The sequence below is a fragment of the Sitophilus oryzae genome, unplaced genomic scaffold (genome assembly GCF_002938485.1).
Source record: "Sitophilus oryzae breed Bouriz unplaced genomic scaffold, Soryzae_2.0 scaffold_1789_pilon_pilon, whole genome shotgun sequence".
Lineage (NCBI taxonomy): Eukaryota > Metazoa > Arthropoda > Insecta > Coleoptera > Curculionidae > Sitophilus > Sitophilus oryzae.
Window position 1 is genome coordinate 638,727 of NW_022146489.1, and position 23,428 is coordinate 662,154.

General features: G+C 33.2%; 1 protein-coding gene across 2 annotated transcripts in view; it reads left to right on the plus strand.

Moving 5' to 3' along the window:
* The window catches only part of LOC115882575 (fatty acyl-CoA reductase wat-like), a 51,344-nt gene that overhangs the window by 24,824 nt on the left and 3,092 nt on the right, over window positions 1-23,428 (plus strand). For both annotated transcript variants that reach the window (XM_030900765.1, XM_030900763.1), the window contains 4 exons: window positions 9,845-10,116; window positions 11,860-11,969; window positions 13,070-13,262; window positions 21,599-21,835. In XM_030900765.1, the coding sequence (XP_030756625.1) occupies window positions 9,845-10,116; window positions 11,860-11,969; window positions 13,070-13,262; window positions 21,599-21,835 (812 nt within the window). The remainder of the gene's footprint in view (window positions 1-9,844; window positions 10,117-11,859; window positions 11,970-13,069; window positions 13,263-21,598; window positions 21,836-23,428) is intronic.

A 23,428-nucleotide genomic window follows, 5' to 3' on the forward strand; every position in this document is an offset into this window, starting at 1 on the left:
GGAGAGGAGGGGAAGGACATTCTTACATCCAATACTTCAAAGAAGAAACTGATAATTTCGGAAACCCAAAAGGTCGGATAGAATATAATCCAATTTTTCTCTAAAACCACAAGGTGGTTCTCTAAAAACTGTCGGATAGTAAATGGTTGATTAGAAATTTCGAAAATCCACAAATGTGTCCGGTTCGCTTGTTTAGAAAGTTGATGGAAAAGGGGAAATCCAATTATTCAATGGGTCGACAGACTATTCTTAACACCAAACCCATACTGGAATCAACCCAATTCGAAAGGATGGTACAAGAATAGCCCAGTTGGTAAGAACATTGTATCTTCATGGTTTAAATCAACAGCTTCAGATAAAAGGAATTGACACTAAAAAAAGTTAAAATAGTAATTAAATCATTCTGCAAGAGCAACAGCTGTTTGAATTTGGCCAAGAAAGGCGTTGATTGAACAACAGCTCATTAAAATGACTGGACATTTTGTTAATAGTCAGTCGATCAAACCTTACTTACAGTTGGACGCTGTCCATGAGGAACATTTCATCAAGTATCTAGCCATGTTCAATCATGATCAGAGCACAATGCAAAATAAAACAGAAAATTTACCCAGATTCAAACCACCAATTTCAAGTCCAGCCTAGGTAAACATTTACAATATTTTGTGAATTTTAATATTTAATAAAACCTATAATTACTAAATTTGTTTCGTTATTATTTTGCTATATTAGTCGATATCATTAAAGATTTTAGCATTGAAGATAATTCAACATGAATATAAATTAAAAAATCATACAAGATATATCCATCATATTTCAACAAAATTGAAAATACCAGCTTTAGTTAAATAAAGGCGGCAGAACTATATTTTTTAGAACATGGCAATTTGAAGAAATTCATATGTAGGTATATCTAACATATTTCCTTAAATAAAAAATATTACCAACCTTAGTTACATCAAATGCTAAAACTCAAATGGGTAATATTTCAATATATAGACATTGTAGTTCATTCACATTATGATTGTAGATCTTATGTTTACCTTTTCAACTGTCAAAAAATTTCCACTATAGTTTCGTGGCGCCTCGAAAAAATTTCCGGAAATTTTTTCAGTTGCCATGGTAACTAGTCAACATTAAAGCATGTTATTGGTTGAAAAGTAGAGGTGGAATTTTCGCGAAAGTCAACCGTTTAGGTACAAAATCCCTGAAAATTTTAGAATTTTATTTATTTATTTAATGTACTCCTTTCAACAACAAGCGCCAATTACAGAATGGGTCGTACTATATCGATTACAAATTAAAATTAAGCAATTTATAGATCATAAAACCAAATCAATTATAATAAAAGGTACAAAACAAAATATATACAAAGTAAAAAACAAAGATCAGATCAACAAAATTGACACAAAAAAAATTGATAAAAAAAGCCGATACTAGTAATTAAAGCTGAAAGCTGGACTCTGAAAATATATCCAAACTGCTCTGGCGTTGATTGTAGGCTAGTTGCATTCTATTAACTGGAGAATTTTTGTTAATGTTAGTCCTAAAAGCGTCGACATAAAATGTGTTGAAGTGGTTGTGTGATTTGTTGTGGCACCGCCATCTTGCCAAGATGGCGCCCAGAATCGGTATTTTGTAAATATCTCGAAAACTATGCGTTTTTCGTAAAAATTTGAGGAGAGCAAAATTAAAGAGAATAAATTTCCTATAAAAAAGGTTCTATGAAAATTTTCGCTAAAGTCAACCGTTTAGGTACAAAATCCCTGGAAATTTTAGAATTTTGCGTAAAATATGATATTTTATATTATGTATAATCGATTTTCCGAAATCAAATGTCGATTAGGGTTCACTAAAACTAGTTTTAGTTTAGTATCTCCATTTTGTAATGAAACAGTGGCGTATCATTAATTCGCCCATTAATTTATGAATAATTTATTATAATTATTGAAAATGTGTACTTGTTTTCACACCACCCAAGAGGTAAAGTACATAGAGCGTTTATTTTAACGTGGTCTCCCCGGAGGCCTATTCCACTAGGTAAATTAAAATTTTAACTTATCTGCACAAGCCCGATGGACCTGGCTCATTGACGTAAAGTCGATCGTGTCAGGGTAGTTCCTCAATTCGTCCAACTCTTCGTCTTCAGCTGCCAGAGGGATATCTACAGGCAAGTCCAACTCCTCTTCATCGGATTCTTCGAGTGACACTTCAGTGACGTTGTCACAGGATTTCGTAGTATGCACAAATCATTAAACATTTGAATCCTGCTTTTCTGCATCCGCAGGCTTTACCACAATTGTTGGTTTTGCATTTATAGGATAAAAATGCCAATAGGGATTTTGGAGCTGGATCTGTCAACGTTGTGACTGGAGTAATGCCTGTTTTTGTTTTCTTCCAACCCCATTCTTCGGCATCTTTGGTACAACCAGACCAATGCTGAACCTGGTGGTAAGTTCGCAATGAATGCTGTCCAGCACGACAATTAATTATTCATAAATTAATTATTATCATATTAAACGAATTAATGATACGCCACTGTGTTATGACAAAATTAAAGAAACTAAACTAAAACTCGTTTTAGTGAACCCTAATCGACATTTGAGTTCGGAAAATCGACTATACATACGAGGCATGTTTTTTAAGTAAGTACCGTTTTGGAATTAAAAAAATGTTTTTTTTTTTTTTTTACAATTTTATTTTTACATGAAAGCCTGTAACTTAATCTACTTTTCTACATAATTTCCGTGAATATTGAGGCACTTGGCATAACGTGGCACCAGTTTTTCAATACCTTCCTCATAAAATTCTGCCGCCTGACTGGTTAACCACTGTATCACAACTGTTTTGACCTCGTTATCGTCTTGAAGACGCTGACCGCTCAGGTGTTTCTTCAAGTGCAGGAATAAAAATGGTAGTCACTGGGCGCCAGATCAGGGCTGTATGGAGGATGATCTAGAGTTTCCCATTTAAAAGATTTGATGAGATCTTTGGTCCGATTAGCCACATGTGGACGGGCATTGTCACGCAGCAAAACAATACCCTAACTCAACTTGCCACGTCTTTTGTTTTGGATTGCATGGCGCAGATTGTTCAATGTCTCACAATAAGATGCTGCACTGATTGTCTCATTACGAGGCAGAAACCCCACTAGCAATACTCCTTCTCTGTCCCAAAAAACTGTGCACATGATTTTCCGGGCAGAAATTGTTTGCTTAAACTTCACTGTTTTGGGTGATGATGTATGTCGCCATTCCATGGACAGTTGTTTCACTCCCAGCATCGGTGGCCACCCACAAGCTCTGTCACCAGTAAATAATTTGTCTAAAAATCTCACCCTTCATTGTGGTGTTCGTCAAGGAAAGTCATTGCACTGCCTAAACGTTGTGTTTTGTGCAAATCCGTCAACCTTTTCGGAACCCAACGTGAACATAATTTCCGGTAATTCAAGTTCACGGTCACAATGCGATACAAAACACTACGAGAACAATGAGGAAAGTAGTCGCACAATGATGAAACTGTAAAGCGTCTGTTTTCTTACACCTTTTCGTCCACTTTCTGCACTAAATCTTCATTAACGACCCCGGAAGGACGCCCACTCCGTTCTTCATCACGCACATTTGTGCGGCCATCTCTAAATGCTCTCACCCATTTCCATACCATTCCATCACTTATAATGTTTTGTCCGTAAACTTCATAGATCTCACGATGAATATCGATCGGTTTTACGCCTTAGCACTAAGAAATCGTACGACAGCCCGTACTTCACAATCGGCAACGATTGTCGGAGGCATCTTAAACACTCAATAAACAACGTATACAATGAAGAATCAGACTGTACTGGCGTCTGTGCATAGACAAGAGATGTAGGTAACCAGCGCGCATGCGCGGAACGCCGACCGTAGCGCTGCGACGGCGGAATCGCAAAACGGTACTTACTTAAAAAACATGCCATCATACTTTACGCAAAATTTTAAAATTTCCAGGAATTTTGTGCCTAAACGGTTGACTTTCGCGAAAATTTTCATAGAACCTTTTATAGGGAAATGGCCTCTTGAATTTTCTCTCTCCTCAATTTTTACGAAAAAAACGTATAGTTTCGAGATATTTACAAATACCGATTCTGGGCGCCATCTTGGCAAGATGGCGGCGCCGGCGGCAAGTCTGGAAATGTGCATTTTATGGATTTTAGTTGGGGACCCCAAAACCTATAAACCTGCAAAGTTTCAAAACTTCCGGACTTTTTTCCAAGCAGGCCCCTTTTTTGATCCCCAATGACTGAACTACTAGTAATTGGGTCCCTTGCGTTGTCTATTGTTGGCTATATGCGCTAATTTCCTAATATCATTGTGTTCAATCCTAGGTTTGGTCATCTCTTCTATCTCGTCTCATCTGTTGTCCGTCCTTCTTGCAAGGTGTCCTGCCCAATTGAGGGATTTGATTCTGCTGATGACATCTATTATCTGGCTCTCTTGTCATATCCACTCTATTCTTTTACGGTCTTTTTTTTTTTTTTTTTTTTTTTTTTATGGTTTATTTGAAATCAGGGGCGGATCGTGAATTTGTGGGGCCCTGTGCTGAAACTACTTAGGGGCATACATAAGTACTCAGCTAATAGCCACATAAAAAACTGTTTCTATAATGATATATATTATTATTCTCTTCTTTACGTGCCGTCCCTTTCGTGGAGGTTGGCGATCATATTGGCAAAATCATAAAGATTCTCGGCTTTCCTTATAAGTTCTTTAAAAGTTAGGTGAGTCCAGTTTGTGATGTTTTTCAACCAAGATAGTTTCTTCCAGCCGAGACCTCTTAATTTTACCCTTAACTATCAATTTGTAAGACGTGGTATTTTCATTTCTCAATATATGTCCTAAGTATGATGTTTTCTCATTTTATTATATTGAGTACTCTCTTCTCTGCCGATCTGCTGTAGACTCTGGTATTTTAGATATGTGGGATTTAAGTAACATAAATGTTACTTAAATCTACGCATGTATTAGTTGTACAAAAGACGACTTATTGCTGTGGTAGTAATCTCTTCCAGGCAAACTTGGGGTGAGAGAGAAACCGAAATAGTGATATTTTGATAAGAATATAAAAACAATAAACAATTTTATTTATTTACCTATTAAGTGAATTAGGTAAAAGAAATTGATGGGTTGTAGTCACAGAAATTGACAGTTATTTAGTCATTACATTACAAGTCTTTTGTTAGATCACAATTTTATGAAAGAAGCGATAAGTTATTTAGTCGATGGTTCTGTTACTGTTGTCCTATTATACTTTATTTTCTCCATATACATCTTGGAGAAGGAGCGTTCTGCCTCACAGCTTGGAAGTGGATTTAAGTAAATCTTAAAAAATCTTTAAAATGGTATAGCAGTTAGGGAACACGTTAATAAGTTTTTTTTTTTTTTTGTAATATAAAAATATTACTGCAAGAGGTGTAAGAGTCTGGCTTAGATTGGAGTACGATTTTTATTGAATGCACTCATTCACTCAGTGCTCGTTTACGTCATCGGGATAGTAATCAATAATATGACGTGCAATTTCCAAATCTATGTTTTCGATATTTTGTCTTGCAAATCCATTAAAATTTGAATTTTGCTATGTCCTATAAAATTGTCTCATTTGAAATCCATAATCAGCCATCTAACGCAACTTTTTAAACTCTTTCTGGCCTCCTCTCTTTGTAAATCTTCTGCGCTGCATAATGGCAGAATCCACCTGTAACTTATCTGAAAAATTTTGGGATAATGCGTCTCTTGTTTAAGTAATTGTAGTCTATTATTACACTAGTACTTCTAATTTTAGCTTTTTCGTTGTATTCCTGTAACATTTGATCTGATTGATGTCGTATGTTGCTCACAAAGTCTTTTAAAGAAACAATTAACTTGTTGCCTTCACAAATGTCTAAACTAGGCTCTTGTATTTTTTTATTAACTAAATGAAATCTCTCCAAAACTTCTTCCCAAAAGATAATCAAAATTGCAGTCTCGAGATTCGCTTACTCTTTATTGAATAAAATTTGTCCTCTTTCCTGAAATCAACTTTCTCAACCTCATTTCGCTGAAACTTTTGAAAAATTTTTTTTTTTTTTTTTTATTTTTTAAGGCTTTGTAGCATCATAGTGGCAAGGGCCATCTTGTCTGGCTTAAACTTTTTAACCTGAATTTTAATTTTATTTCACGATTCAACAGTTCCCACCTATGAGTCTTTTGTTTTTCGCGGGGCCCTGGGCTGCAGCCCAAACAGCCCGTAGGTAGATCCGGCCCTGAGTCAAAATGTATACTTTTATTGAATTTTACACCATGGCAATATTTTTTGCTGAATAACACTGATGTAGGGGCTATAACCATTGCATATAAATCATACTTGGCTAAAGCATACCGCGCACTTAAGCATACCGCGCACTTATGCGCAGCGCGGCGAAAAACCGTGCAACGGATTAAATTTGTGTTATATAATGCACGTCCGCTGACTCAAGCGAAGTAAACTGCTTGCACAGGACCCAGAACTATCAATTTTACCTTTGGGTGTCTCTGGATTAATGATTCTAATGATTGATGTATTTACTAATTTCACTTAGGGTTGTGTTTAATGCGAACCTGCTTATTTTGTTTGAATTTGTTTCTTGTAATTTCACCATTGAGATCATGGGTGATGAAACATTCATTTTGATTATATAGAGCTACAAAGAGTTATATGATGTTGGGGACCCAAATTATCACAACCAATTGAGATGAGACAATATCTGTGAAGAAAATAAGCTATTATTGTTATTTTTAGATCATAAATAAAATAAAAAATATGTTCCAACCAATGTAATGGACTATTTAATTTAGAATAACGGAAAGATCTACCCATTTAAGAAAAGATGGCATTTCACATAAAAATAATATAAATTATTCTCTATTAGTTTTATTTAGACATTATTAAAAAACTTGTTTGAAACTTGAAACTGAAAGTCTTTTCTTAACGCCAATTGGGCAGCGAAATCTAGTTTTTTGACACTCTATAGTTGGAATGTCAAAGAAAGAAGTTCAGCAAGTTTTTGGTGGGTCATTCTATAATACTTTTAATAAAATTTTTCAAAAAAGTCCTATCAGTATTTTTGCCCTCACACGGTCAATAATATTGTCAATGTTTTATTGTCAATATTTTATCAATATTTGAAAGTTGGTCTGATACGGTCAATACATATATCAATATTAAGTTTTGTGCAGATATTAAGTGTGAATTATACCCTCGATTATACCCTATGCCAAAAAATTAAAGATAAAAAGCGTGTCATTTTGACATTTTGGCAGTGAGGCTGGCCGTTAAAAAATAGAGAAAAGCATTTAAGAAAAGACGTTATATAAAATGGATATCAAAAAGAGCGTTCAGCCAACCAAATCTTCTAGAGTACGTTAAGAAACGGAAGCCTGATGATTGCGATCTAAAACTAGTAAAAACAACGACGGCGATGTTCCGTCTTCCGCCATGGTTACGAATAAACTAGTCAAATTTTGTCAATCATGCGACCTAACGATCAATATATTGTTAATACGACTAGCTCCGCCTTTAATATTGTCGAGTATTTTCAGGATCCCGAAAATCCATCAATATATTGAAAGTACATCAATATGTACGTTCAAACGCTCAATAATATTGTCAATAATCAAAAATATTGAGATAATATTATTGACCGTGTGAGGGCCGCTTTAAATCTGAATGAAGGTGTATTTTCCGTACGCATTTCTTTTATATTAATGTTATGAATCCAAAATTTTCTCTTTTTGTTCTCACCCATATCTTTTTCTTTAGTTATTGTACATAAAATAAGAAAATCTCCCTCTGAACTGCTGCTGGAACGTGAGGACATAATGAAGATTTAATACACCTTTATATCAAACTGTCACAGAGATAATACCAAATTGAAAGGGTCAGCTCAAAACAATTTTAAACTCTTTAAATACCAACCGCGTACGCAAAACCATGCATAAGTTAGCGGACCAATCAAAAATTCGCCGCGCCGCGCCGCGCTTCGGCTGCGCTGATATGTTTAACTCTCTTTATGGAATCGCTAATGCGATACCACGCGCACGCCGCCATTAGAGTTTCCATCCACAGAAAGTAACCAGTGTAGTAGTTTTTTCAGCGACAACACACAGATTCGAGTCAGTAGCGTACGGATTAATTCTATTTTGTTTATTTCTTTGAGTTATATTTTATAGTTGTTGTTTTATTTCTTTTTGTTTACGTTATATATCTATTGTTCTAGTTTATTTTGTTTTGTGTTATATAATCTATTTCTTTTTGTTTCTTCTGAACATTTTTAAATCGTTAATTTTACGTGTTTTTAAAATGCCTTGGCGAAGTTGTGCAGCAAAAACTGCCCGAGTAGAGGACTAAACCAAAAGTTTCTCTGCTCTAGAGATCCATTAGGTATGTATATATGTGATTAATCATTTTAAATATATTTTAGTTAAAAAACAGTAGTATACATATTAGGACATTCAGCTAAATAGAAAGATCTAATTAAAAATATACAAGTTCAGCATCTATATTAAATGTTAACAAACTTCTATATACAGGGTGAGTTCCTAAGTGCAAATATTTTCAGGGCTGGCGATCCCGATAAAAGAAACATATTTTCCCTTACTCTTTTCAGATAAATCCAAAATAACCGAGTTATTTGTTTAAAAAAAATGTTTTTTTTAATGTTGAGTTGAGAGCCACCGGATTTTTCTGTATTTGCATCCCTTTATAACCATAGAGTAAAGCCAACTATGGTAACATTAGAGATTAAGAAATTATACCGTGGAAAATTAATGGTGAACAGGTAGTTCTAAAAAGTTTTTTAAAAATATATGAAGCAAAAGAAAATGAATGATTTCACATCTATTTTTAGCGAAAAACTCATAAACGTGTTCCTGGGGTCGAGATATACCACCCTGAAAATATTTCCAGACCATTCAAGACTCACCCTATATGTATATAAAATATTAGCAAAATTAAAATGTTAACATTTAGTAAAATTCCAATGTGTTGTATCTAGACATTCAACATTAAATTTAAAATAATTATACTATTAATTTAAATAAAATTATAAAAATAAAATAAAATGAGTATATCGAAAATAACAATAGATTAGTAACAAGTTAACAATACATTTTAGGGCAAGAACATGGGCAATTGCAGCTAACGGAGAAGACTTGATTGAAGATATAAATAAGGCCCACAAGTACAGGTTGTGTTATGTTCACTTTGAATTTAAAATGTCACTCAACTAACTTTGTAACCGCATAAAATACAATGCGGTAACTACTTTGTTTCCTGCCACGAAAAAAATAGAAGTTTCAAAAACAACTTCAGGATTTCCATTAATTTGTGGAATTTGAAGATAATAAATTTGCTACGCCCATTGATGGGTATAATTTGTACGTAGCCTCTTTACATTGTTCAATAAATATTTTATTGGTATTTTTTAATTCTTGCCTTGTAAATCATGGTACGTTTTTTTTTGTTTTATAATTTTAATTGTCTATTCCCTACAGTAGCCATTTAATTGATTTTTCATTTACCTTATTCGAGAAGTATGTTTAGAAACATTAAAACAAAATTCAGTTTCAGTCAATTACAGTATTTTTTTAATACAACCCTGTCGTATTTTCTGAGAAATTTTGATCTGTTTTAATCCGGCCCTGACTAGGAAACCATAATGGTGCTGACAAGGTCAAATTTTATGGCAGAAATCTAAAACAATGGAATCTAAGTAGTTAGTGTGCTGATTGTTCTTATGTGCTGTGCTGTAATGTTACCCGAAACGTTTTTAAAATTGAAAATATCATCATTTCAGGTGAATATAATATACCACGCAGCTGCAACTGTAAGGTTTGACGAAAAACTGAAAACTGCAGTAAATATAAACATTAAAGGAACGAAGGAAGCTTTAGAATTGGCAAAAAAATGCAAAAAATTTGATGTTTTCACTTATGTAGGTACAGCATACTCAAATTGTCTCGAAAATATCATCGAAGAGGCAGTCTACGAGCCGTATATGGACCCAGATGTTCTAATTAACCTCACTGACACCTTATCAGAAGATATTTTAGATAAAATCACACCGGGGTAAGTCAAAATTTAAACTTTTTCAAAAATAACACCATACGATCGAAAAAAACGGCGTCAAAGACGGCTGTGAATGAGTCCTCCTTCTCCTAGTAGTACCCAAGTAGCATTTTCACGACTTGCGACCACATGTTTACTAAACACAACGTTGGATTAGTTACAAAAAATAGTTAGCTCCCTACCTTGGGTATTAAAATAAATTTAAACGTTTTTATAACGTTGTGCCGACGCGACGTTGGACTAGTACTACAGCAAAGTAGAAGCCTCTGCGACGTCGAATAAACGTTGTCTTGTAACCTTTTGCTTAAGGATCTTTAGGTGATTCGGACAACATAGTTACAACGTTGGACAGAGTTTTCCGACGTCAGTTTCAGGACCTATTCCGACGTTATGCAAACGTCGTTTGTTTTACTAATTCCAACGTTGTTTGGATTTCCTTATTCTTACGTTGGTAGGACGACGAGTCACTACCTTTGAGTAAACTGTATTGAACCATACCACAAATCTTAAATTTTCAATTCATTGTTCTGTTCAGTCACACAGTTCAGTGCTGTTTTGTTTTTATAAAAACTTAATTAAAATGGGACATAAGAAAGGTACATATAAAACTAAATTTTAAATATACATCGATATATGTATATTAACACGATAGTTTATCACTCCCTCGTTTCTTATTTGGATTATAGAGGGCGGCACCAGCTAGACTCTAGGATGACTAAATTAGGTAATCTTGCGACTAGCATACTACCTGTTAAGGCCGAACTACGACTTTATTAGTCCAGTATGTGACTACTCGAACTACTCCATCTAATCTCCAAAACAACAAAGGGAAAGCTGTCAAGTGTTGTTAAATAAGAAAATATTTCGTCCTTAAGATAGCTATTTCTGCTTTCTTTGAATACATTAACTTGAAATATTTAACCCAAAAACTCATGGAAACAATTTTTTTCGATCATCAGTGGAATAATACACTCATTTTAACACTAAAAAAATCTAAGAAAATTTTAAAACTCTTTTAATTTTAAAACCATTGGTATTTTTCTAAAGTAGAAACAATGCATTTCAACACAAGCTTGTTTCAGGCTTAACTTTTTGCCTTAAATTGTTACAGAGTCGGTTAAAGTGCTTCAATAATGCGACCTCTAAACATCCTCCACACTTAAATACCTTTGTTTTGTTTTCCTTCACTCCCATCTGACATATGTCTCTAACTAAATCATAAAAAATAATATTTTACTATAATTATCCAAATTTAGGATAAAATAAGGACTTAGACGCCATATTGCCTTTGTATTTCTGAACAGAATTTTAAACGTTGCAGTTTGTACCTAATTAGGCTTCTAGCCAAATGTCGGTATCTAACGTCGTTTCGACCCAAAAATTATTCTCCAAACTAGTGCAGACTAGGGTTGGCACGAGGTTGTGCCGACGTTGCGCCCCGACGTTTGGTCGCGTGACACAACGTTGTCCCGACGTCCAAATGCTGCTTGGGTACTACCTCCTAGTCCTCATAGTATTACCTCCTAGTAGTACTACCTATAGTATAGATTGAGGGGAGGAGCAGGAAGATCAAGGACCTCCTCCTCTTAATTTGTGGGGTAACCTCCTCCTCCCTAGTGGGAGGATGATTCACTACTTTGGATTATCTCTCATATGTTTATTCCATAGAATATATAAAAAAGTTATTATAACATTTTTAAGTTTATTTTTCATCAAAAATATAACGTACAATATATTTTTCAGCATTCTAGGAAACCTGCCAAATACCTACACATTTACCAAACAAATCAGTGAAAGCATAGTACGAAAAGAATCATCAAAAATACCGATTTGTATTCACAGACCAGCCATAGGTAAAATTTTCTCTATCTAGTTTTTACAAGATGATCATATACAGGGTGTCCCAGAAATAAGTGCAAATATTTTAACTGGTAGTATAGTTCAACCCCAGAAACACGCCTATGAGTTTTTTTCGCGAAAAAAAAAATTTTAAAATTCGAATTTTTTTGAAAATTTTTTTTAGTTTTTATTTAAAAAACATAATTTCTTGATAATATGGCAACATGGGTAGGTGATTAAATTTACAAGAAAGAAAATCCAGAAAAGATCCAGTGTCTCCCCAAAATTTAAGCAAAAATCATTTTTTTGGAAATTTCAAAGTATAGAACCTGATATTTTGGACTTATTTGAAAAATCTAGATAAAGAGAAAATATGTTTCTTTTATCGAGATCTACCACCCCTTAAAATATTTGCACTTATTTCTGGGACACCCTGTATAATAGTCCAAGAAAATAAGCCGTATTTAAAATACGAAGTTTTGATACAAACTTGAATTTTTGATATAAGTTATTTTGAAAGATCTAAAAACGAGTTGTGAAAGATTTTTTTAATTCACCCCCGTGAAAGGGTTAAATAAATAAATTAAATCTAATTTGGTCTCCGTGGTACCAAGTTGGGCACCCCCCAGAGAACTCCTGAATTATGACTCTTGGCTAGGGCTGCGATTATTTTATTTGGTTTCTGATGGTAAAAATGACCTTTCTAGTTTTGTTTAGTTAGCTATTATTTTGTTGTGCTCAAAAAATGTGTTAATTTTTATTTTTAGAAAATTCTAGGTATTTAAGCAATCTACGGGAACACGGGTTTGATGTAAACCAAGTGAAATTTGTTGATAGAGAAATTCCTGTAAACGTTTTATTTAAGAAATGCGGTTTTTAAAAATTATTTTCATTTTAAAATAAAGCCCTAGCCCCTGGGTCCCCCAGGACCACCCCAGGAAAAATTCATAGTTACGCTTAATGGTCATAGCATTTTCCTTGGAAAAGTGGATTTAAAAATATTTTGGCTAAATTTGTTTTGTGACCTTCAAAAGCAACTTATAAAATAGACTGATGTATTGGACTATGGATTTGGACTTGGATTTGTGTCGATTATATCTCTTTTATTTTTTAGTGGTGGCCTCAGTAAGAGAACCTGTCAAGTCATGGTGCGACAATATCTATGGTATAGTTGGTATGATGATTGGTATCAGTTTGGGTTTGATACACGTGGCTCCTGGCGCTCCTCACTCACCAGTTGATTTCGTTCCAGCTGACTACGTAGTCAACAATTGTATAGCTGCCTCGTACAAGACCGCCAAAGACAGGTATAAGTATACAGGGTGTCCCAAACTGAGCGTGCATTAGAAGTTTCTAGAGAACTACAATATCTAGATCGGAGTTTTTGGTAATAACTACATTTTTTCACATGAAATTCCATTGACAAAAATATTTTCAAATAGGACGGGTTGATATTTAACGATATTTTATTTAAAAAAAAAGAAGAAGAAGAAGAAATTGTCGATTGTCATAAAAAAAAATTTTTTTTAGTAAATTTTGTTGACAAAGTTTAAAAAAAAAGAATATAAAAACATAAAAACTTCACTCCTAACAATAGAAAACATATAAAACTAACAGCAAACATACAAAACTAAAACAATACCTTATACAGTTATAGAAATTGTACATTGTCAAAAATTTCATTTAATTAAATATAAATAAAATATAAAACATACATGTAAATAAACAACTGTATAATGTCATACCTAAATTTAGCTGATAGAAAACAGAAAAATCATTTCTTAAATTTAGTGAAATGCGTATAAATTTAGAACCCTAGATATTAATAAAAATCGTATAAATCGCGTAAAAGGCTTTCCAGTAAGTATGATCTCAAGGCTCTGTGAAATGCAGGAAAGGATGAAATGGAATTAATTTCAGATGGCAGATGATTGAAAAATTTTTTTGCATCGTACAATATGGAACCCTTACTAACTCAGAGTGAGGGGTTGTCAGATACATGTTATGCTCTGAGTTCCTAATTGGATAGCCAGGAACTGGTTCTAGAGGAATACTGATACGTGCCATGAACTAGGTGACGGATTCTGAGGCTGAATAGGGAAGGGAAGAGTTAATATTTTATATCTTTAAACAAGTCCCGGCAGTGAGAACGACTGGTTAGCCTCAGTGAATATCGCACAGCCCTCTTTTGTAATTTGAAGATACGATCAAATTGAGTCGCACAACACGCACCCTAGAATGGAAGTGCGTAATGGAGATGCGACTCAAAAAGGGTATAATAGACTGTCCTAGATGTTGATAAATTAAGCACATTAGCAACTGATCTAAGTGCGAAACAGGCAGAACTTAATTTCTTAGCTAAAGCATCGATGTGCAAATCCCATTTTAAATAGTTGACCACAACAAGGCCTAAAAATTTCTCAGAATCAACGACGTCAATGGTGGTATTATCAAGTTGAAAAGGTAGAAACGTACTTTTATATGATAAGACTTTAGTTTTAGAGACGTTGAGACACAGATAATTAGAATCGCACCATGTTTTTATGTTGATTAAGTCACTGGAAATGGTTCTATGAAGTGTCGTGGTGTCCGGGCTGCTCCATGTGAAACAAGTATCATCCGCGAAGAGACAGATTTTACCACTGATGTCCAGACTAGCAATGTCGTTAATAAACAACAGAAACAAAATAGGACCTAGCACTGAGCCCCTGAGGTGTTCACTTGGCCTGGCTTCGGTAAGAAGACATCCTGAATGAATGGTTGAGAGACACAATCAACATAATTGACTGAGGCACTGAGAACCCCACCAGGAGATGATGGAGAATGATCCTGACATTCTGAGACTGAGCATTGATTGACACCTGAATAATTATCGCCGACTTAAGGCAATTTGAAAAAGCACCATCTTCAAATGACATATTAATTAAGGCTGAAAGATGGTTTAATGTACATTCCGGCATACTAGAGAACATTTTAAGAGTAAGTCCGTCAGTCCCCGCTGAAGATTTATTTTTAATATCATTTAATGTACTGCGAAGCTCTGCTGTCCTGGCTATAAGTGTAAGGAAGAAACTGTGCAAATTAACATTATAGTCAGAGAGAAATGATAGAGGATCTAGGGAGGGTGAGATAGTATTCACTATATTCTTCGCCACATTTACAAAGTGATTGTTTAGGTCCTCAGGTGAAGTTGAGGTTATGTTGGACGAAGAAACCTTACTCCCCAAGTCATTCACAATCGACCATGTTTCTTTGGCAATATTACTGGACTCAGTCAACCTCCTATTGTAATAGATGTCTTTATGATGTCCTAGAAGACTAACGAGAACGAAACAGACCTCTGTGGAATCACTTCAATGGCGGCACTTCCGAAATACCGGAAGCCGACAGCAACTTCCCATTTTAAATAGGTGCCCCAATTTTTATTACATAATTTAAATATATACTCTCTGTAGAATTTTATGAATTTTGATATTTTTTTTTTTTTGTTTTCTTTTGTTTTGAGAAAAAATATTTAAAAATTTTTGGACGAAAAAAACTGCCTGTCAAAAATATGTGTATAGCCTAAACGTCAAATTTAGTGATTACCACAGCCACTGTATCATAATAAGAAGACATGTGGCTATCTATTTCAAAAATTAAATTATTCGAATATCATATAATAATGACCACAGCTGTTATGGAATTGAGCGATTAATTGATTATAATAAATAAATTGTTTTTAAGTATTATTATTACATATTATTAAGAAATGGCAACGTCCCAAGTCAAGTGTTAATGTGAATTAGAATGTTATCCGTTAAATATATTCAAAAAGTGGAGTTATCTATGAAATAAATTAGAAAATTCAAATTACAAGTTAGAAAGTATATTAAGATAGAACGGGTGAGTGAAAATCAGTTGATTCAGACTTCACAAGAAGTAGTTTTCTTGGAATAATTTCAAAATACCATATCACATAGAAGAATCTCTAAAGAATTCCAGGCCATTTAGCAAGCAATCTTACAAGCCATCCCAACGGTGTTGTCAAGTGTCTCAAAATTTAGCGCTGTTTATCGATAAAATAACCCAAGAAATTAAATTAGGGATTTATACACACTCTTGAATAATATTAACGAAAATGTTTGCAATAAGATTGATAACATCAAGACAGATCTAGATAATCTCAGCTCTAACCAACTCTATTCAAAGTAAAATTGAAGTATTAGAAACAGAAAATAAGGAATTAAAACATCAAGTATATCTTACAAAAAAAACGAAGAAAAACAATTTGATAATATATGGAATGCCAGAGAGAAATAGTGAACATCTTGTGGAATCCATAATAGATCTTGTAAAACAAAAACTCGATATAAATTTGAAGATAGAAGATTTATCGGAGTGTTTCAGACTTGGAAAAAATATAACCAAAGATCGACCTATCCTTATGTTTAGTGTCTTGTTTTAAAAGGACGGAACTCTTAAAATAAGGGAAAACTCTAGAGGAACAAATATGTATATTTATAGACGAAGATTTAGTAGCAAAAGACAGAGTGAACAAAAAGGTTTTAGTCGAAGAATTGAAAGAAGCAAAAGCTCAAAACAAAAACGCTAAGCTAAAAGGAAATAAGTTAGTAATTGATGGTATTAGTTATACTAGTGGTGATTTTAAAGAAAAGTATCATCAAGAAGCATCCGGATCCAGAACGTTGTCATTTCTCCAAGAAATGAATCCATACAATTATCCACAATCGCAGACTGAGGTAGAAAAACTGCAAACTCAAAAAACTGGAAAATTACTAAATCATAATAATATAGGAAATAGCGAAGATCTACCAAGAGAAGATATACCGGGTTCCGAAAGAACACGGAAGGTGCAAGACATATCTAATATATTTCCTGAAACGAACGTGAAACGAGCACCTCCGTATCCGACGCGAGCGAATTCCAACAAATCTTAATAAATCATTTTAGTGAAAACCGGTTGTAAAGATTAGATATTTTAATTATAGATTAAGATTAATATGTTTTTATTATTTATATATTTTTTTGTTGATAATTTTTTTTTTTTTTTTTTTTAGTGTTTTTATTATAGAAATGTTAATAAAGATAGGAATGGCTAAAGTTATAGAAAATAAGGCCATATAAGTAGTGGTCAGAATTATATTATGGAAACGATAAACGTAATTGTATCTTTTAGTTACATTTCTTTAGGTGTATGTATGAATGTAATCTGAATTTGTATTTGTTGATCGCATAGAAAACGTCGCACAAAAAACTTTTAGTTTTTTCAGAGGTAAATTTATGTTTATTGTATATTTATTGATACATTGTAATTTATTGAGTATATAAAATAAATAAACATCATATTATATTATATATTATATTATTTAAGATTTTGTCTTAAAGCGTATATTTTTCTTGATTTTAACCAGTAGCCTATGATTTAAACGTCAAGTCATGTAAAACAATAGATCCGGTCATGTCATATTGTGACACTTTGTTCAAAAAGCAGTATATTATCGATCATTTCCAAGCCAACTTTGCGCTGTTTTTTCGATCATGCGGTATGCCATTAATAATAACAACCATTAGATATCACTAAAGAGCGAAAATACGAGTTTTTTTTTTTTTATAATACACTTTTTAAGCTTTTAGAGCAGGTGCATTTATATAAATATAGGAAATTCAGAGCCAATTGTTTCTCTGGACAGATGGAAATAACTCTGGTCTGATCTGTGACAACACTCACAGGAAGCTGATAAAGTCCAAGGGATACTATAGAGATAAGGATAGTTCGATTCCTCTCTTCCTGCACTGTCAGTTTTTATACGTCATCTAATTGGACCGAGTTGAATTTCATGTTAAAGATTTTAGACAGTGACAGTTATTATTGCATTTGACGGACGAGGGCACAGTGCGTTGGAAGATAAATTTAACGGGACAAAAGCGTTTGGTTAGAAGTAAGCCAAAAATGTAAAAATTGGTAAGAATAAATAGTAGACATTCCAATCGATATAAAATGTACTAGAATATTCCTTTGTATTTGATACATTTTATCAACCAAATTTTGCCGTTTTCTGCTCAGCAAGGCAGAGATCATACGGAAACAAAATATTTACAAGTGCTTATACATCTTATTAGAAAGCCAAATTATGTTGAAGATTGACAAAGGTATGTACCTCTTCTCACTGTAATGTATATTATTTGTTAAAATTTTTTTTTTTTTTTTATAATATATATATTTTCAAACTTTCTACTTTTTTCTAAATATCGATATATTGAATGATGTAGATCTTTGAGTTACCAATAGTTACCAACACAGGTAGTCATAGTCACAGGGAGTTCAATCTTAACAGGTGAGGGAATGCCCAAAAGATGCATCAACTGGATAGTATAAAACAAACAACTCCATCAAAAAGGCACTGAGTTTAAAAAAATTGTCTCTACATACCTCTACTATATGAATTTACAATTACTGAGTGTTAAAATTAAAATTAAAGTATTCATCTTATCATTATTTTCAAAAAATAAAACATACTTTTAAAATAAATTAGAGGTGTCACAAGATTACAAACAATTAAAAATATAAATTGCTAAAGAGTTTTTGATATCATAATTTTATGTATTTGGCAATAGTTTACAATACGGTTTTTGTGTATCATGTACGAATAATATCATAGTTTCTTGAGTTATCTCTTGTACGGTTTATTAATAAATTGTTGTTAATAAATAAATAAATTTAACCCATATAGTTGCTATATACTAGACCATTTGCTACGTTCTTAGATTTTGTCCCAAACATTGCTCTTGAGATTTTGTCCTGCTAGAATAACCATCCGCCGCACTGTGGAGCGCTGGTCAGCGCGTGACGTAGCATTCCACGGCGACTACGACAGCGGCGATTTGACGCGATCGAACAGTCCTTTAGAATATAGGTATACAGTCCTTGGATAAAGTCAAGAAAAATATACTTTTTCAAACTTAATGTTAAATAACTTAAAAACGAGTTATTTTAGGTATAGGAACATGTATAGTTAAAAAGTAACGAACTGAAAAATCTTTTCACTAGTGAAATAAAAAAAGTGGGTTTCCATTTGAAAAAAATAATTTATGATAATTTTTTAATCGCTCAATTCCATGACAGCTACCGCCATTATTATATGACATTTGAACAATTTAATTTTTGCCAGATAGCTACATGTCTTCTTTTTATGTCGCAGTGGCTGTGGTAATCACTAAATTTGACGTTTAGGCTATACAACTTCTTTTGAAAGGCAAGTTTCCTCCAAAAATTTTAAATATTTTTTTCTCGAAAACAGTTAATGTTAGGTGTAGAGTGTTTGATATCAATATTCATAAAATTTTACAGAGAATTTAAGTGTGTAACAAAAAATGGGGGTACCTATTTAAACTAAAAAAGTTGCTGTTAAGTTCCGGTATTTCCGTAAGTGCCGCCATATTGAAAATATTTGTAATCGATAAATCTCATTTTGAAACAATGACGTGCAAAAAATCTCCGATCTAGATCTTGTAGTTCTCTAGAAACTTCTAATGCACGCTCAGACTGGGACACCCTGTATATCTAGTACAATATTTAAATATTAAAATCGCAGGTTACAGTGGCGGTGATTTAAAAATCACAATCGTTCAATTGCTACTAGAGAATCGCAGTTTGGCTCATCTCTAATCTATAATATAGCTTGGGTAAGCTGTGATCCCTCGAGTGGATATAGGAAATCCCTATACCCTGAATAATACCCATTATTTGCTTCCCTAATCATTTTAGAGAATAATTTCATTTAGGCTTTATTGAAGAGCACTAAAACCCATACTCAAAAGAATAACTTTAAAAATTTTTCGTTAATAAGCATAATTAAAAAAACAAAAAATAATTTCTTTTAAATATTTCTCCTTCTTATAGCCTCCTGCATTTACTTATGAGCACCAGGTCAAGGTAAAAGATAACTGTCAAATGAAGTTGTCATTTGTGAAATTTATCTATTTAGTGTTTTATTGCCATTATTATTAAAACCCATACCTACATCGGAAATATTAGCCATGGAATTACCTCCTGAAGAAAAAAGTAATATGATTAAAATGGTGTATTATCAAGGAAATAGTTAATAAAAGTGTGTCGGCGTTTGTTGCTTTGTATCCGAATAGACCGATACCTGGAAAATCTACAATCCCAAGGAATATCCAGAGATTTGACACCAAAGGTACCCCCTATAAATAACTGCAGATGTGAAGCAAGGCAGGAAACAAAGAGAAGATGCAAGAAATAATACCGACTTGGAAGTTTATTGTGCGTGGAAGAAAACGATGGAAAGATCAGCACAAGGGAACTTGAGGGTTGAAATTAATAGAATATACCACCACAGATTTTGAATTTTGAAACGACATAAATACCTATTCCCTTCAAATAAGGAGAAGCACCAAAGCTACGATGGGCCGAAATAATGGCGGTATATGTCGATTTGATATGATGGAAAGAGCAAACAGGGATAGGAAATTTTTAAAAAACATATGTTCCACTGACGAATGCACAAAGAAAACCCGAATAATGGTGGTTTATCGAAACAAGGACGCAATATCCACAGAAAGTAAATGTTTGCAGGGATATTCGGACACAATATCGGGCCATTATTTCTTACGAGAAATTGAAATGCAGAATATTATTTAGAACTACTCGAAAATCATATTTTACCTGGTTTACATGATGCCGCTAGGAAAAAACAGGAAGTTTGGTACCAATTGGATGGCTGCCCTCGGTACATAGTACCCTTGGCTGCTGGGAATATTTAGACAATAGTTTTAACTGAAACGTTATTGGCCTAAACATACAGTAAATCACAGCAAGGTCTCCTGATTTTTCGCCAAATGATTTCTCTCAGCTACTTAAAGTTACATATAAGCATAAAAAAAATACCCAAATCTAGACGATTAACAAATGCTATTTCTGCCGAAAGCAATAGAATTCTCAGTCTACCAACCAAAGGAATGTAAGAAGAGAATTTATGATCGCCTGGGTTATTATTGTCTAGCAGTCGATGGGGGAATATTTGAACATCTTAAATCCTAAAGTTCTACAATTTAATAGTACCTAAATTAATAAGTTATTGAATATTGTAATAATAATTATAATTAACCTTGTAATTGATTACTTTAATTCATATTAATTTTAGGCATTTATAAATACATTCAAGATTTGCAGTTTTGATGAAAATAATTTAAAAAAAAATATTGAGAATTTATTACACAAAGCACTAAATAGGGCCTCTGAAATGACAACTCTGATTTTTGTTATCTTTTACCTTGACTCAGTGCTCATAAGTAAAATACAGGGCCATAAGGAAGGAGAAATATTTAAAAAGAAATCGGCGATAACTCGTAAACGGGCTAATCAAAAATATCTAAAGTTATTTTTTTGAATGTGGGTTTTAGTGCCCTTCAATAAACCTAAATAGAATTATTCTCTAAAATAATTAGGGAAGCCAAGAATTGGCCCCATTAAAATTTACATGGGATTTCCTATGTCCCGTCCTGGTATATTAAAATTGCAACGCAGGTTACAATGCAGCGATTTAAAGCTCTAATATGTATATCTTTATGAAGAATATACAGTGAGTTAAAAGAAATTTGACGGTCTCTATCATTCCAGATTGTCCGATGCGCAAATTTTCAATTACACCACTCACAAAGGGAATAGGATAAAATGGATAAACTTGTATCTCGCTAACAAGCAGGGTTGGAAAGTGGGATCGTCGTACATAATATATAGGAACTTCTCTGCACCTATCAAAAATAAATGCTTTCATAAAAGTTTACAATTTCTTTTGCACACTCTTATTGGACAAGCGGCTGACGTTGCGGCTAAGCTAATAGGAAAAAAACCCAAGTAAGTATATACTATTACAGTTGAGGGTTGGAACCTTTGGTGTTACACAGCTATATGGGGAATGTCATTGATGTTCATTTCCAAGTCAACTGGATGCCATTTTTTCCGATCATGCGGTATTTATCTGCGGTTTTAAGTATATTATACAGGGTTGTTCACCATATACGACACACAGTATTGTGGCTAAACGATTAGATTTTTACAAATTGTAAATTTTGGGTTCGTTGAAGGACTATTAGAGCTACAATTTAAAAATAATTTTATAAGATACAGGGTGTCCCAAATAAGTAAAAAATATTATAGTTGTATTTTTTTAAATGGAACACCCTGTATATTATTGTATTTTTAGATTCTACGATTGAAATAAAGGTAAATTTGATTAAGGTTTATCACACTTAAACCTTACCGTTTTTGAAATATTTTCAATTTTATGAAATTGCAGTAAAAAAATTAAGGCTTTATTTCTCCAAGGGTAAAATAAAAACACTAAATCACCACAATACACCAAAACACTTTTACTTTTACACTGGACGCGCGTTTTGCTAACCATGTTAGCATCATCAGCAGATGATTATAAACTAAAGTACAATCTACAAGTTGAGCGTTTATATACTCGCTCAGTGGGCACCGAGTGGGCGTGGCAAAATCTAGCAATGGAACACCCTATATATTTTACGTGAATCAGATGCACAATGTAATTGTCTATTAAATTGTATTGTTCCATTTTTTACCCATCTCTTCAAGTTTTCATAGAAAATGCATTTTCTTATAATTTAGACCTCATTTTGTGACCTCATTTATCACTATACCCATGGAATATTGACATTTTAGCTTATTTTTAACGATGTAACAAATTTTCAAAGGGTACAGATACTAATATTGTCGATATAGTTCGCTTATTTAAAAAATAAAAAAAAACTGTTTAAATATTTTTTTTGAGTTTATAATCATCTGCTGATGATGCTAACATGGTTAGCGAAACGCGCGTCCAGTGTAAAGGTAAAAGTGTTTTGGTGTATTGTGGTGATTTAGTGTTTTTATTTTGCTGTGTAACACCAAAGGTTCCAACCCTCAACTGTAATAAATATTTTTTGTTAAAGAGGACCAATTAATATGATCCCAGTATTCAAATTACATTAAATTGACTGTTTACGTTGTAGTAATAATTGTTCCAAATACTAAAAAACTGAATTTTGTGTGTGTATTAGACAGTGTGGTAAAAAGTAACAGCTTATAAATTTTATTTCATTTGTTGACGAATGCTTATTTATAAAAACAGAGACATTCATTTTCATAACTTATTATTATATTGATTTCTGAGCCAAATCCACATTTATTTAGAATAATTTATTAATTAAAACAATTTAAAAGTATGTAATTAACTAACTTTTTGGTGTTTTTTGTTGGAAATAATGATGGTATACTATTTTACAAAGATTTAAATAGTTCTTTGTATGCCAATGGGCTTGCAATATTTACCACCTGTACATTTTGTACATATTATGGTGCTATAAAAAAATCTGAAATGTCAATATTCCATGGGTATAGTGATAAATGAGGTCTAAATTATAAGAAAATGCATTTTCTACGAAA